Source organism: Cladophialophora psammophila (genome assembly GCF_000585535.1).
Source record: "Cladophialophora psammophila CBS 110553 chromosome Unknown aczJe-supercont1.19, whole genome shotgun sequence".
Lineage (NCBI taxonomy): Eukaryota > Fungi > Ascomycota > Eurotiomycetes > Chaetothyriales > Herpotrichiellaceae > Cladophialophora > Cladophialophora psammophila.
This window is the reverse complement of record NW_006912940.1, coordinates 572,429-586,680: the sequence shown is the minus strand read 5'-3', so window position 1 is coordinate 586,680 and position 14,252 is coordinate 572,429. Positions and strand designations below refer to the sequence as shown.

At 49.5% G+C, this 14,252-nt stretch overlaps 7 protein-coding genes across 7 annotated transcripts; 3 read left to right on the top strand and 4 right to left on the bottom strand.

Moving 5' to 3' along the window:
* Positions 1-295: 295 nt before the first annotated feature.
* Positions 296-1,211, bottom strand: A1O5_10351 (beta-lactamase; the record flags this gene model as incomplete). The annotated part of the gene is made up of 2 exons (XM_007750927.1): positions 296-439; positions 516-1,211. 2 exons carry the CDS (start codon positions 1,209-1,211, stop codon positions 296-298), a joined length of 840 nt encoding a protein of 279 aa, XP_007749117.1.
* A 521-nt stretch (positions 1,212-1,732) lies between these two features.
* Positions 1,733-2,670, bottom strand: A1O5_10350 (5-carboxymethyl-2-hydroxymuconate isomerase; the record flags this gene model as incomplete). The annotated part of the gene is made up of 2 exons (XM_007750926.1): positions 1,733-2,340; positions 2,391-2,670. 2 exons carry the CDS (start codon positions 2,668-2,670, stop codon positions 1,733-1,735), a joined length of 888 nt encoding a protein of 295 aa, XP_007749116.1.
* A 483-nt stretch (positions 2,671-3,153) lies between these two features.
* Positions 3,154-4,235, top strand: A1O5_10349 (uncharacterized protein; the record flags this gene model as incomplete). Its single annotated transcript, XM_007750925.1, has 4 exons — positions 3,154-3,686; positions 3,780-3,948; positions 4,008-4,064; positions 4,122-4,235. The coding sequence occupies 4 exons, from the start codon at positions 3,154-3,156 to the stop codon at positions 4,233-4,235; spliced, it is 873 nt and encodes a 290-aa protein (XP_007749115.1).
* Positions 4,236-5,045: 810 nt separating this feature from the next.
* A1O5_10348 (uncharacterized protein) lies at positions 5,046-6,963 on the top strand (the record flags this gene model as incomplete). Its single annotated transcript, XM_007750924.1, has 3 exons — positions 5,046-5,321; positions 5,380-6,507; positions 6,631-6,963. 3 exons carry the CDS (start codon positions 5,046-5,048, stop codon positions 6,961-6,963), a joined length of 1,737 nt encoding a protein of 578 aa, XP_007749114.1.
* Positions 6,964-7,479: 516 nt separating this feature from the next.
* Positions 7,480-9,133, bottom strand: A1O5_10347 (uncharacterized protein; the record flags this gene model as incomplete). The annotated part of the gene is made up of 2 exons (XM_007750923.1): positions 7,480-8,864; positions 8,911-9,133. The coding sequence occupies 2 exons, from the start codon at positions 9,131-9,133 to the stop codon at positions 7,480-7,482; spliced, it is 1,608 nt and encodes a 535-aa protein (XP_007749113.1).
* Positions 9,134-9,792: 659 nt separating this feature from the next.
* A1O5_10346 (homogentisate 1,2-dioxygenase) lies at positions 9,793-11,360 on the top strand (the record flags this gene model as incomplete). Its single annotated transcript, XM_007750922.1, has 2 exons — positions 9,793-11,223; positions 11,280-11,360. The coding sequence occupies 2 exons, from the start codon at positions 9,793-9,795 to the stop codon at positions 11,358-11,360; spliced, it is 1,512 nt and encodes a 503-aa protein (XP_007749112.1).
* A 578-nt stretch (positions 11,361-11,938) lies between these two features.
* A1O5_10345 (uncharacterized protein) lies at positions 11,939-13,294 on the bottom strand (the record flags this gene model as incomplete). The annotated part of the gene is made up of 1 exon (XM_007750921.1): positions 11,939-13,294. The coding sequence occupies one exon, from the start codon at positions 13,292-13,294 to the stop codon at positions 11,939-11,941; it is 1,356 nt and encodes a 451-aa protein (XP_007749111.1).
* Positions 13,295-14,252: the final 958 nt, after the last annotated feature.

Here is a 14,252-nt window from a genome sequence, read left to right as displayed (position 1 = left end):
CGCCTTCCTTACGGTGGTCCTTACTATAGGGCATGCGTTTCTTGAACGAAGATGAACAACAGTACTCCAACTGCTAGAGTGGGTGTGCCGGAATTGCACGCCCCTACTCCAGGTTCAGAACTACAGCCCATTGGCTCCTATCAAGGTCTCAAGTCGAGAGAGCAAAGAGCCTATGTCGATGATTGACTTGGGCCTTTCCAAACAGTATGACGTTTTTAAGCCCGCCGGTCAATAAGTAGTCTTGGGAGTGTTTTGGACAACGGGTTCGTCCATATGATTCTTGATGTTCTAAATCTCACAAATGACCACTCTTTTCAAAAGTACTTTCCTCAAAGACTGCTTTCTCAAATGCTGTAACTAATTTCCTGCACCGAACATCTCCTCCAGGCATCAACTGCGCACCGAAGACGCCGCATACGCCGGCCTTCCTGTCCATGAACTAGAAAGACATGGAGAGTCGGTTCAGTTTGGTATAGCCTACAAAAGCCTATACAAAAGTAGGAAAAAGGACTCACCCAGAAGAAATTTGGCACACCACTCCAATTGAGATAACCCTTCTTCCTCCAAGACACCTCCTTCTCATTGACGTCTTGCATAGTCAATACGCCTCCCAGACCCCAATCATAGCGGACGTTGGGAGGAAACGTTCCAATGGCGCATGGTCCTCCTTTAGGCTCTGATCTGTAAACGGCTTGGAGTGCTTCCTGGCTTTCTGCGCTCAGCTGTGGCTCGAACATCAAAGCACTGGTCGAATTCTTCAAGAGGACCTCGTCATCATCCAGCAAACTCTGCAGGATCTTTAGATACGAAGGCGCAGAAGTATAGAGTCCTTGGCCACCCATCTCTTCCTGAGCAACGGCGTGTCTGTTCGGTCCCTCGAATGCAATCGCTTTTCCACACCCATCAGCGACGGACGGGTCTCGAATTGACATGCCAGCAAGCCGTGCCTTGACCTCTGGATGTCGATCCGGCCAAAAGGTGGCGTCAGAGATCCCAAGCGGTTCGAAGATATGCTGTTGGAAATAGATTTCTAGATCTAGCCTGGAAATCCGGGCAATCAGCAGACCAGCCCAGTCGATGCCCGTACCGTAGTTCCATGAAGTCCCCGGCTGGAATTCAAGAGGAGCATTGAAGCTCTCTACTACCGTCTTCGCGGCGGCCAGGATAGGCAGACCCAGAGATTGATAGTATTCCTTTAGGAGCGGCGACATAAAGGGATAAACGACGCCAGAGGAATGACTTAGGAGCTGGCTTTTTGGATATGTCAGTCACAGCATTCGTAAAAGGAGGTGGGAACCTGGTTGCGGTATAATCCCGGACGGACCAGGGGTACCGGGCAATAAATGTGTCCAAGCCCACTAAAAATTATGCTATAGCCTTACGGGTCAAAGGCTAGCTGACAAATTGGGAAGAATACAGGAGGAAAGAACGCAAGTGCGGAATTAAAGTTAAGAAAATTGTGAAGTCTCCTGGAGAGATCTCAAATTTAGGAAAGCTCCAAATGATCGATCTTGCTTCTGACATCCACTCATCAGCCAACCAGCACGGGGAGCGTGATTCATGTTGGCTCAAATATAAGGTCGGAAACTTTCTCCGATTTACTTGTTCTCATCAGACCATACTGTACTGAGTCTGGATGCTCTTCTGTCTCAAACATGATAATCCTTTATGGGTCTAAACGGGCTAAAGACGGCAGCCTCGTCTCTAGTCGAAGTTCAGCAGCCGTCTGTTTCTAGAATAGTACTCGATTCGTGAGACGCCCAATCCGGCTGATATCGACTGTAACCTCATCTCCATGCTTCAAAAACAGTGGAGGCTTCATGAACAGCCCAACTCCACCTGGAGTACCCGTCATGATCAGAGACCCTTTTTGTAGAGTCTGACCTTGGCTACAGAAGGCGATAAGTTTCCGAACGCCAAAGCATAGATCGCCGGTGTTCCCATTCTGCCTCACCTCACCGTTCACGAGGGTCTTCAATGACAGATCATCGGCCGCTCCCAGCACATGCGAGGCGACTAAGCAGGGTCCAAGCGGAGCATACTTATCAAAAGATTTGCTAAACGTCCATTGCGGAACTGGCCCTGCTTTCGCTGGCTGACGTTGCCAGTCGCGAGCGGAGACATCGTTTCCAGCGGTGTACGCCGCGACGTATTCCAGAGCATCCTCTTCCGTTATGTCCTTGCCGGATTTACCAATGAGAACCACCAGCTCGCCTTCATAATCACATTCATCCTGAGCTATCGGTGGAATTGGAATGTCTTCTCCATGCCCAGCCACGGCAGGTGCAGGCTTGGTGAATACCGTTGGGCTTTCAGGAAGTGGTCGTCCGGTCTCAAGAACTGATACATGTAAGCATTTTATTTTCGTTCAAGCTGGAAAGTTTTCATACTGTGTGTTTTATAGTTGAGCCCAACGCATCGAATTATAGGCACGTCCTTAGGTTCCAAAGGACCCAGAAGCTCCTTCACTGTGTCCAATTGGCCTGTGGGTATTGCCTTCAGAGGATCAAACCCTTCCAATACTCGGACTTGGAGGTTTCCAGTGCTGGCGAGGCTTGCCACATCTGCATCTGGGTCTTCAAGGATTGGCTCCCCATATCGAACCTCATTTGCTCCCTTTTCTGGAATGTAACGCACGAGGCGATCCCAAGCGACAAGCTTTGATGACATTCTTGAGTCTGATTTTTCTCTGCTAGGTAAATAAGACTGAGATTGGAGGCACAAATTAATGAGATGCTGCAATGCTAGCTTGTTGCTCGTTGCCAGGGGAAGGGAAGCCTTTCAAGCAAATATTGCTATGGCACAAATATCTGTAATATGCTTTCGGATTTTGTATGCTGTGCTCAGAGTAGTTTCGGACCTGCAGGTGCTTTCGTATCCCAGACTTGCTCGGAAAGTAATGTCCCGACCTCCATCTTTTCGACAGGCGACGTTTAAAGCCCGACGGTCATTAACGCAAGATGCCAATTCCCGGAGGATTATTGTCTCCTGGCCAATGAAGGGCCGGCCCACAGGATTCGTTTTGGCTTACTTGGTACTTAAACCAAATGTCGGCGATGGAACTCCTGTCATATCACTATTGCTTGTTCCATTTGGATTCGGTTAGATATCTCAGCCGTGAGAACGAGCTGCGGACCTTGTCTAAGCTTCAGAATGCCTATCCCTGTGGGAGACCCCCGCATGAGGCTCCTCAAAACCGCCTTTGTCATCTACTATCACGCCGACCTTGCCAAAGCGCGGCAGTTCCTATTGGATTTTGGGCTGTCAATAGTCGAGGAGTCCCACGGCGAAATCTTTTTCACGGGTTATGGTTCCGAACCATATGTCTATATTGCAAGGCAAGCAAAAAGTGACAGCGAGTTCGGAGGCGCCGCATATGAAGTGGAGAGTCATGAAGAGCTCGAACGGGCAACCAAAAGTGCCAATGCGACTCCAATTTTCGAACTGGACGGTCCTGGAGGTGGTGAAGCTGTCACTCTAACAGATCCTGCTGGTCACAAGGTGCACCTTGTCTACGGTCAAACACCGAAGCAGCCAGACAATCCAAATCTTGAAAAACTCACACTGAATTATGAAGACGAGAAACCCAGAACAGGCCGATTTCAGCGGTTTGCGCATGGCCCAGCACCAGTATATCGCTGGGGTCACTACGGTGTGACCTATCCAGAGGGCAAGTTCCAGGAAATGTAAGATTGGTATACCAGTACTTTGGCATTGGCACCATCAGACGTTGTAGAACGGGACGGCAAGCCCATCACCGCCTTCTTTCATATCGACAGAGGTCTAGAGTTTACGGACCACCACGCCTTTTTCTTCAAAAGAACCAAACCAGGCCAAAAGCCAAGCGTTGCTCATGCGGCTTTTGAAGTCCACGATTTTGATATCCAACAGTTAGGTCATCAACATCTGACTGCGAAAGGATATCGTCCGTGCTGGGGCGTGGGAAGGGTATGCTACTACATCTTCCCGTGCAAGTTAGTGCCTACTGACCTCGTCTCCTTTATTAGCACGTTTTGGGTAGTCAAGTTTTCGACTACTGGTTCGACACAAGTCAATTCGTACTGGTAGGTGTCCCTTCCTCTCCGACCATGTTGTATTCGAATTCCTGACACCAGGTCCAGGAGCATTACGCTGATGGTGATCTGGTCAATTCCGAGACTGAGGTCGCTCACGTTCCAGCCGGACCTGAGGCGCTTTATGTCTGGGGTCCTCCAATTCCAGAAACATTTTCGTAGACTGCTAGAGAGTCGTCTATGCTACTTTCCTAGTGATACAACAAGCCGTTTCCGTGTAATTTTCATCGGTCAATTGGTCGGTCGCAGCAAACAAATTCCAACAGAGCGGTGATCTGAATTTATGCTCCACTCCAGCTTATAAGTCCAGACTATCCAGGGAAGCAGGACAATGAAAAATTACAACTTCCGAGTTTAAGGTTATACTATGTTATAGTTCTAAAATGCCCTTTAGCGAGCGTAGACATGGCTGGGAAGCCAACAAAATCACTGAAGACAGTAAATGATAAGTGCCTTCCTTCATGTTGTTGGATCTGTAGATGATGGCACAGCGATTCGTCCCGGAGCGGGAATTCTCGGAAATTCACCCAAAGCCCGGTGAGACATCTAGTATCTACCTCCAAAGACATAGCTACTTGAAGCAATGCGGTTACCTCAGTTCCTTGACAGACAATCGTCGGAATCGGCATTGGTCGGTACATTTCCGCACCCGGCAATTGCAGGCCAACTAGGTCCAAGGTCCTCTTCGCTGAGAACGTCTGATGTCCTCGACTCTCGCTCCGCATTCACCTCGCGACTAGAACTGAGCCCCGTCAAAATTAATTTGCAAATCCGTGGCTTGAAACATTCGTACTTCAACAATACGATCGCCTCATTTCGCTCGTTCGCTTTGTTGACAAGCCTAACGGAAATCTCAGAGTACTGTGTCAGAAATACCACTTCACAGCCACGCCCCTGAGTGCTCACTCACACGAGGAGCTTCAGAGAGTGTATCAACTATCGTCGGTTCAAGCACAGTTTACAATTTGCAGCATGGTATTCCGTCCTGGGCCTCTGGCTGGGAGCCTCCTGGAGATTCCAGACACCGTTCCACTTTGCGACTTCAGGCTAGATGAAAGACACGGCAGACGACCGATAGCTGAGTCCTTGGACCCGTTCGTGTGTGGAATCAGTGGTAGAACCGTTTTGGTACCGCAGCTGAAGGATCGTGTCGATCATCTTGCCAAAGGGTTGGCGCAACATGTTGGGTGGGTGGCAAACGATGGTACAGAATTTGATAAGGTAGCAGTCATCTTTGCTCCTAACACTGTACGTACCTTGGACGATGGTGGACGAGTTGGCTCTGCACAGTACTCACAGGCGATAGATTGACACCTTGACGATTTCGTGGGCTATTCATCGCCTTAACGGTCTATCATCACCGGCAAACGCAGTCTACAGTGCCGAAGAGCTCCAGTATCAGCTCGACATTTCGCGAGCGACAGTTCTATTCACCGTCCCATCATTGCTACCAATTGCTTTGAGAGCGGCTTCCAAATGTAACCTCAATCAAGACCACGTCATTATCTGCGAGATGCCTGGCGAGCCTCAATCGTCAAAGGGGTTTCGGACGGTATCGAATCTGATAGAACAAGGCGCCACACTACCAGAACTAGATGTTCTCAGGTGGACCAAGGCACAGGGCAGGCGTCAAACCGCCTTCCTTTGTTTTTCCAGCGGTACATCAGGCACTCCAAAAGCCGTTATGATCTCTCACTATAATGTGATTGCTAATGTTTTGCAAATCCAACTCTTCGAGCAACATATGCGCGACGCGATCGAACCAGGCTATCGTGATGTCACCCTGGGGTTAATGCCTTTCTCACACATCTATGGTCTTGTTGCTATTTGCCACATTGCGGTCTACAGAGGGGACAGCATTATCGTTCTTCCAAAATTTGTCTTCAAGGATTTTCTCGCGTCAATTGAGAGGTTCAAGATCAACACGCTTTCGGTTGTACCTCCAATCATTATCACTATGGTTAAGAACAAGGCACTCTGCGATCAGTTCAACTTAACCAGTGTCAGGCAAATCATGACTGGTGCGGCTCCACTTGGCCAAGAAACTGCTCAAGAGTTTGCTTCACAGTATAGCAATTGGGTGACTCGACAAGGCTACGGCATGACTGAAACTGCGACGGCTGTAACCAATACCAGTCCTTTCGATGTGTGGCTTGGCTCTTCTGGGTGTCTCCTGTCTGGCGTTGAGGCGAAGTTACTCAGCCCAGAAGGTACTGAGATTAGCGCCTATAACACGCCAGGCGAGCTATTGGTGAAGGCTCCAAGCGTTGTCCTGGGGTATCTAAACAACCCGAAGGCCAATGCAGAGACTTTTGTTGACATGGCCGATGGTCGCTTCGTCAAGACTGGCGATGAGGTCGAGTTTCGCAAAAGTCCTGCAGGCAACGAACACGTCTGGGTGGTGGACCGGATAAAAGAGTTGATCAAGGTCAAAGTACGTTTACCCCAGCTCCGTCGTCGTTATCATTCGACATATCACCTGCCACTTTATTTATCTGTTTTTCTACTATTAGTCCTCACGCTCCGATGTCAAATCACTGACGATCACTCGAATCAGGGTCTTCAAGTTGCACCTGCAGAGCTCGAAGCATGTCTTCTAGAGCATCTGGCTGTAGCCGACTGTGCTGTAATCCCTGTCGCTGATGAGCGTGCAGGCGAACTACCCAAAGCCTTTGTTGTCAAGTCTGCTGCTGTTGCCACAGACGACGAAAATGTTGTCAAGCAAAGCATTTTGAAACGCGTTGAGAAGGCCAAGTCACGTCACAAATGGCTCGCTGGAGGCGTGGAGTTCGTCGACATTATTCCCAAAAGTCCAAGTGGCAAGATTCTGCGGCGTCTACTACGCGATCTTGAAAGAGAAAGGAGGAGAGACACGAAAGTGAAACTCTAGAAGAGGAGCGTGGAGACCTTTTTCGTATCCTATGGAATGGGGGCGATCCAAACAGTCAAAGATTCGTAGTGTTACCAACACCATTAGAGCAGGGCAGAACATTGGAAATTACGACGGGCCTCCAATATACTAGTTGTTCGTCCAGTATCTTAGCAGATAGATTATAAGTAAGATACGATGAGCCTGTTGTTCCGCCCTTGTTTCAGCTTTATAATCCGATTAAAGAATGTAGAGGTTCGATCGCCTTGTGCTCGACAAGATGTGTAATTATGTGCTTTTTTTCCCCCCTTCTCCAATTAGAGTTCTCTGGCCATGCATTTCCGTCAAAGAGAATCATGATTGAGTTTTTGCAGCAATAATTAGAGCCCTCCATTACCCTTAATTTCCTAGTATCTGCTCCAGGACGGTGGATAGCTTAGAAACTGGATCTAGCACAAGCTCGTGATAACGCTAGCCAACAAAATGGTCAGGCCTGATGAGGACTACACCTGTCTCGCTTACATTACGGACCTTGACCTAGTCTTGATAGCAGTCTATATAGTCACACCTGAAACCTATAGTGTAATCTCTGACAGGGACTTTCTTCGAAGCAAATATGATTTGTGCGGCCTGCACCCAAGGTTCCCCGCCAATTCCTGTGAAAAGTGTGAAACCTCCGTGACCACTTAGATCCAGTGTGGAAATTCTCTCCGACCGACTGTTTGGTGCTAGCCATACGTGAGGGAGATGGTAGCCAGGAAAAGTGCTGATCCAGACTTGCCTGATAGGGTTCAAACTGCTGAGATCCGGGGGTGTATCGTCAGGCTCTACCACAGTGGCCGGCGAAGATAGGTATCGTTGGTTCATTTGAATGCCCAGCGCCTGTACTTCATCCTCAGTTGCTTCCAGTGCGTTCCGCACCTTCTCGCGCATCTCTGCCCCAGCTGCTGTGCTCGAATGCATGAGATCAGTCGCCTTCTTGCGTGCTTCTGGGTCTAGCCCGAGCAGATCCCAAAGTCTCCTGTGAGCCTCCATCCCACTATTGGCTCGCCGGACGATTCCATCGCCGACTGGTTTGCGTTCTATTGTCAACGTTTCTAGTAGAGAGGTTGAAGCCCAGCCTTTCAAAACATAGGCCAGTTTCCAGGCAAGGTTGAACGCGTCAGATATACATGTATTGCTGCCGAGCCCGTTGATCGGTGGGTGACGATGCGTAGCATCTCCAATACAGAGAACTCGACCCTTCTGCCATCGCTCAGCTACCTGATCGTTGATTGTCCAAGAGAATATCGAGAGAACGTCAATTTTGACTGTATCATCGCCAATCATCTGGTGCAGTCGCTTGATTATGTCCTCTTCACTTGGTTGAAACGTTGGAGAAACTTTTGTCGATGGATGCATAGACACAACAAACTCAGTCCAGGGCCTGACCATGCGAAAATTGCCCACAGCTGACCATTCTGGAGCTTCTGTATTCAAGACCCAATTCAAACTCCCCGGCCGGTGGGATATGAATTTGGTCAGATCCGCTTTGATGTGAGTGTTAAATGCCGTATTCAATTGTCGGCCAAGTACTTTGATGCCCAAGCTGTCCAGTACTGCGCTTCTCGCACCATCAGCGCCCACCATCCACTGAGAAAATACTTTGTACTCCCTGTTGTCTTTGCGATTGCGTAGAGTTGTAATGACTCCCTCGTTCGTCTCTTCGAGGGATACAAAGCTAGTCGAAAATCGGAATTCAGCACCTAATTTGGTTGCTTCCTCTACCAACACAGGTTCCAGAACGCTTTGCGGTAGATCGGACATCACACTTGGGCTGGCAGCTTCGTAATCTCCCTTCTGGCTCGGTTTGTTACCCCATGCCCACAGTCGCCCATATTCCTCCCCGTTGAGCGAATCCAGCCACGAAGTGTGCTGCATATCTAGGGCAGACGTCAGCATCTTCCTCAAGGTGCTGGACTCAAGGACACTTGCAATGAGCAACACTGCTGGCCGGCATCAACTTCGCCTCGAGATCTGCATCCCGTAGCACTTCCATGGCTCTCTGGTTGAAAATATGCGCTCTTGGTGTGCTGGCAGTAGAAGCATGCCTTGATATTGCAAGTGACTTGATACCCATATGAGCCAAGAGCAATGCCGTTGTAGCCCCTGAGGGACCGGCTCCGATGATCAAGATTGGGACTTCCTGCATTGTAGTAAGCCTTCGAATGGGCCGCCGCCGGTAGCCTTAAACGCAAGGGCGTAGAAGGGACGCTGATACTATGCAAGTGCTCCAGTGCTATTAGGATCACAAATCTGGACACGGCCACATAAAGAATGCGGATGGGCTCGACAGGACGGAACCGTAACGATTCGAGTCACGGAGATTGAATTTCATCCTAGGGAAAACACAAACCAGTAGCGTAGGCTGGCTATTCCTAAAGAAAAAGGAGTCGGTCCGTGACGGAACTTGGCGATTGAGAAACAATACAAGACGTCTCCCCTGGTCATCCCACCCCTCGGGGATAAGGAAATGACCTGCCTCCCCTGCTTCGAATTCGTATTTGACACATGTAAATATTACTTTGGTGACCGCTGTGGTCACGACTGGTAAGATTTGTCACCCAATGTCTGAGTGAAAGTATGTTTATTTGCGGAATTTCGGGTAATTTCCTCTTATGGTGGTGCATCGCCTTCGGAAATATGACACTGGCAATGCCTTGCCTAGAACCCCGGGCAAATCCTCCCTTCCCTATGAGGCAAACACAGCGTCTCTTAAACCGGATTAGAATATCTGTTCGAACCTGGTCCATATCTTTTGTGTCATCTGAAAACAAAGCACGTCTGGAATTGCACAGACAGAACATCAAAATGGCGTCAACAAACGGTCACGCAGCAACTGATGGTATCACCAGTCCTAAATTCAGCACAAGAATGTTCCACTGGACTGATGCAGGCTCAAAGAAAGCCACACGACCAGAAGACCCATACAAGTATCTCTGTGGCTTTGGTAATGAGCATCAGTCAGAGCTTATCCCAGGTGCTCTACCAATTGGCCAGAATTCGCCTCAGAAATGCCCCTACGGCTTGTACGCCGAGCAACTCACGGGCTATTCTTTCGCTGCAAACCGTGCGAATTCAGGAAGGAATTTTCTTTACAGGCGTCGCCCGGCCGCTGTCCACCACGAGTACTTGAGAGGAGAAGACAATCCAACCATCAAAGCTTCGTTCCTACCACAAAAGGACGAGTTGCATACGATACCATCACAGGTGTCGTGGACGGCATTCAAAATCCCAGTAAAGTCCGCTGGGGCCGTTGACTTTACTCAAGGTTTGCACACTCTCGGTGGAAGTGGGCATCCGCATCTCCGTGAGGGCATCGCTTATCATATCTTTGCCATGAACAGCAGCATGCCCAACAAAGCTTTTATGAATATAGATGGAGACTTCTTGATTGTTGCACAGGAGGGACATCTTGATATCATGACCGAATTTGGACACCTATATCTTCAGCCGTCTGAGCTTTGCGTCATTCAACGCGGCCTCCGCTTTCAAGTCAATATTGTCGAGAAATACTCACCCGACGGCGCTCGGGGATACGTTATTGAAACATGGGGTTCGAGGTGGGAACTCCCGGAGCTCGGTCCTCTAGGAGGATATGGCCTTGGAAACTCGCGCGACTTTTCATTCCCGACAGCGGACGTCGACACCACTTCGACAGGCGAATGGACAGTTGTGACAAAGCAGTTACACAAGTACTACGTCGCTGTCCAGCCTCATACACCCTTCGACGTGGTAGCGTGGCACGGAAATTACATTCCCTACAAGTATGACATGACCAAATTCGTCGCACAGAATTCCGCGTCCGTGGACCATACTGATCCATCCATCAACACTGTGCTCACCGCCAAATCTCGGGATGAGAATGCGCCCCTCGCCGATTTCCTCATCTTCGGACCTCGCTGGGACGTGGCAGAGAACACCTTCAGGCCGCCTTATTTCCACCGAAACTGCGCGTCTGAATTTCTGGCAAAGATTTACGGACCCTCAGGAGGCGGCCGTTCTGAGGTCTTCGTTCCCGGAGGTGCAAGCTATGAGTCAGGATTCACACCACATGGTAGTATCGATGAGAAAACTGTCGCCGCAATGGATGCTAAGCTGGAACCCCGGAAAATCTTCCTCGGCAGCCTCGTCATTATGCTAGAGAGCTGCCGGAGCTTACTCTTTACTGACTGGGCAATGAAAGACTCGGGTGTTTTGGCAGCCGAGGATATCCCTGCCGATGCTTGGGAAGTTATCCCGGTACGCTGCCCCCATCCGTTGGCCTGATGGTGTTTGACTAATCATCGAACTTGCAGGATCGTTTTGGCGAGAATGAGGAGGCACAGAAGCTACTTCGGGCCATTGGGAAACTGCCACCAGTCCAACAAAAGAAATAAAGGGAAAACGACCAGTGATCTTTGAAGATGTAAAAAGACGTATAGCTATTGAACTGGGGCGAGGCTACTAGCCATGGGCATCAACTCGTACGGCGGTGGGATAGCCTCTTCACAGCACGCACACTCAACCAAAGGAAGTTCTCCCGTTCGTAACTTAATTGATTATTCTATGAATGATAGTCCCCGAGGACTATATAAGAAGAACCTTAGTCTAGCGTCGACGCCCCAGCCAATCATAAAGCTATCCACCACTTCAAACTTCTCCCATTACACTATTACCCCCACAAAGCCCAAAAAAGGTTCTGGGATGGAATGACAACGTCATACGTACTGTCCTAGGAGGCATACTAGAGCAACGATCATCTGTCATTGCTGAAACGACGAGTTACGAAACTGTCTTATGGGTTGATCTCGTAGCCAGAGCTCTGGACGGAGCCGTGGACAATGAGTTCAGAAGTCGTTCAAGCTTGCCTCTCTTGTTCAATTGCAGAGTGTTTGCCATGATAGTTTCGTACAAAATCTGGTAAAGCAAAACAAACATGGGTCAGTTGCTGTGCACAGCAGAGTGATGTAGATCATCACTTACTCAAAACGCGATGTCCAATATTCCAATACCGTGCAAAGTGGGCGAGAATAAGCGTCAAAAGATCTTCTTCAAGGGACGATTGCGTTCCAGCTGGTTGGCTATCGGTGGGCTTCCGCAACCGAAGTGCCATTCCAAGGTTCACGTTCCCAGGTCCCAAGAGAAGGCAAGCCATAGTTGGAGGGGCAAACGCTATGTGTTCTGGATTCCAGGATTGTAGTATTCGAAAAAAGTCTGTTATCGGTTCACGAAATTTGTCGAGGCTCCCGCTCGTGCTGGAGTGGCCTCGAGCAATGAACCCTCGCAGCAGCGCAGAGGACATACGATTTGACACTGTAAAGAGAGGTGTGGACAGGGTGTTCCGTTCCAACAGGCCGAGGATGATGGTGCTCCTGTGAGAGGTTATTAGATGCTTGCTCGGCACTAGATTTGGGTAGATGTCATACGAGATTGTCATCAGCTTGATCAAAAACTTCCAGTTGCTTGCATCCACGCTGTGGTTGGCTGGGAGGTGGAGCTTTTCGTTAGCAAGGAGCACAAAGCACGCCAGAATAGTCCTCATTTCCTCGATATTCGGTCTAGGCGAGGGCGCCTTTTGGCCTTGTTCGTGAATGTAAGCCATGATATAGTTGCTGACAAGAAACCAGGCTCTCTCGTCTTGATTAGGAGACTCTCCAAGGCATTTCCAGAATCGCGAGATGTCTGGATCGAACATGGGCGATGCAACCTGTGATCCTGAGAACCATGCAGCATCAGACACGGGTAACAGTACGTGAACACGATGCCTGGCGATCGCGAATGGCCGTCGGCAGATGATGGCGTCGAATGTGTCGAGCTCCCAGACAGACCACCACGCTCGCCTCTTTTCCTCTCTCAATACCCACTGCGCATTGCTCAGCTGTACCGGTGAGTGATCAGGGTTGTTCAGATAGTCTTCATCGAGAGCGTGTAGGCCAAGTTTATAAGCATATCGTACACAAACCCCAATCAGAATGTCAGTTCCCCAGGACAGATTTGATGACTGATTGTAATATGCGAATAGGATTGTACCTTGCAGTAGTTTTAGCGTGAGGGCCGCCGGATCGGCGAGGGTCGCACTGCCAAACAGTGCTCGCGCTTGACGTGCAAGTGGGACACCGCGGTCTCTGGCGTGTGCGGTTTCGAGATACGGTAGGGAAGAATACCGAGCAGACAGGGACATCATCGTGTATAGTATAAGAGCAGAGTCCCTGTCTAGATTCACGTATTTTTCGTGTATAGGGAGAGTGACATAAGTGTCATAAAACGTCGGCCGATGAAAGAGGGGCAAAAACCCTTGCACTCTTTCGAAGTACAAGTCGATTCTGAACATTGTTAGATCGAGCAACGTGACTGGAGCGTTCAGACTTGCAGCTCATCAACCACCGCTGTAGGTACCTCGATGTTTATACCACGGATGTTAGTGGCCGTCTGACTTTGGTGGTTGCTATCAGTCGTAGCTTGCTCCATTGGACTATTGATCGGACATGGTTGACCAGGGTCAAACGTAAGGCCTTCATCTGGGTTCCACACATCCGGAAAAGCTTCAGTCAAGAAATTGGACATATCTTGGTCAACACAATCGAACTGCAGTCCATCGGAGCCCCCAGAGGAGAGGAGCGTGGTGTCTATATCGTGCCTATTGGTCAGGCTGCCTACCACTGTCGAAATGACGGGATGCTGGTGGAGCAAAGCTGGTTCGCCTTCCTCGTGCGACGAGGCTGCTTGTTCCGTAGAGGTCAAGACAGGTCGACCTGTGGTCGGTAGGTCTGCCTGCACGTGATTCTGCGATGGATGCGCCTCGACATCTTTCTTTCGCCGATTGTATTGAGCTCGGGCTTTCCGCACAGGATAGACACATTCCTCGTTGTTGCGGATGCAGATTTGACATCGTGGTCTTTCGCCATCACCTATGAACTTGAAGGTAAGCACGTGAAGCGTGGGAGAATAGACCACCAGATAAGGTGTGGTTGATGGGTGTCTACATTTGGTCTTCTTCCTACGGGCTCGGTCAGTTCCGAGCAACCACATAAGAAGATTTATTATTTTACCTCTTGCACAGCTCACATGCCCGGTTGACTTTGAGTGGAGGATCCATATCCCGAACTGAGGGCAAAACGTGCTCGGCAGTATAGCCCGGGTTGTCAGAATTGCGCCGGTTTGGGCATGAGAATTGCAGTGCAGGCAGCACGATTAGCGCAATCTTTGTGTGTTGCCGGGGAAAGGCAAGGAGAATGAGAGTATATGGCCGAGCAAAGGTTTATGGTTGTCCGAAATCCCGGGTCAGCACC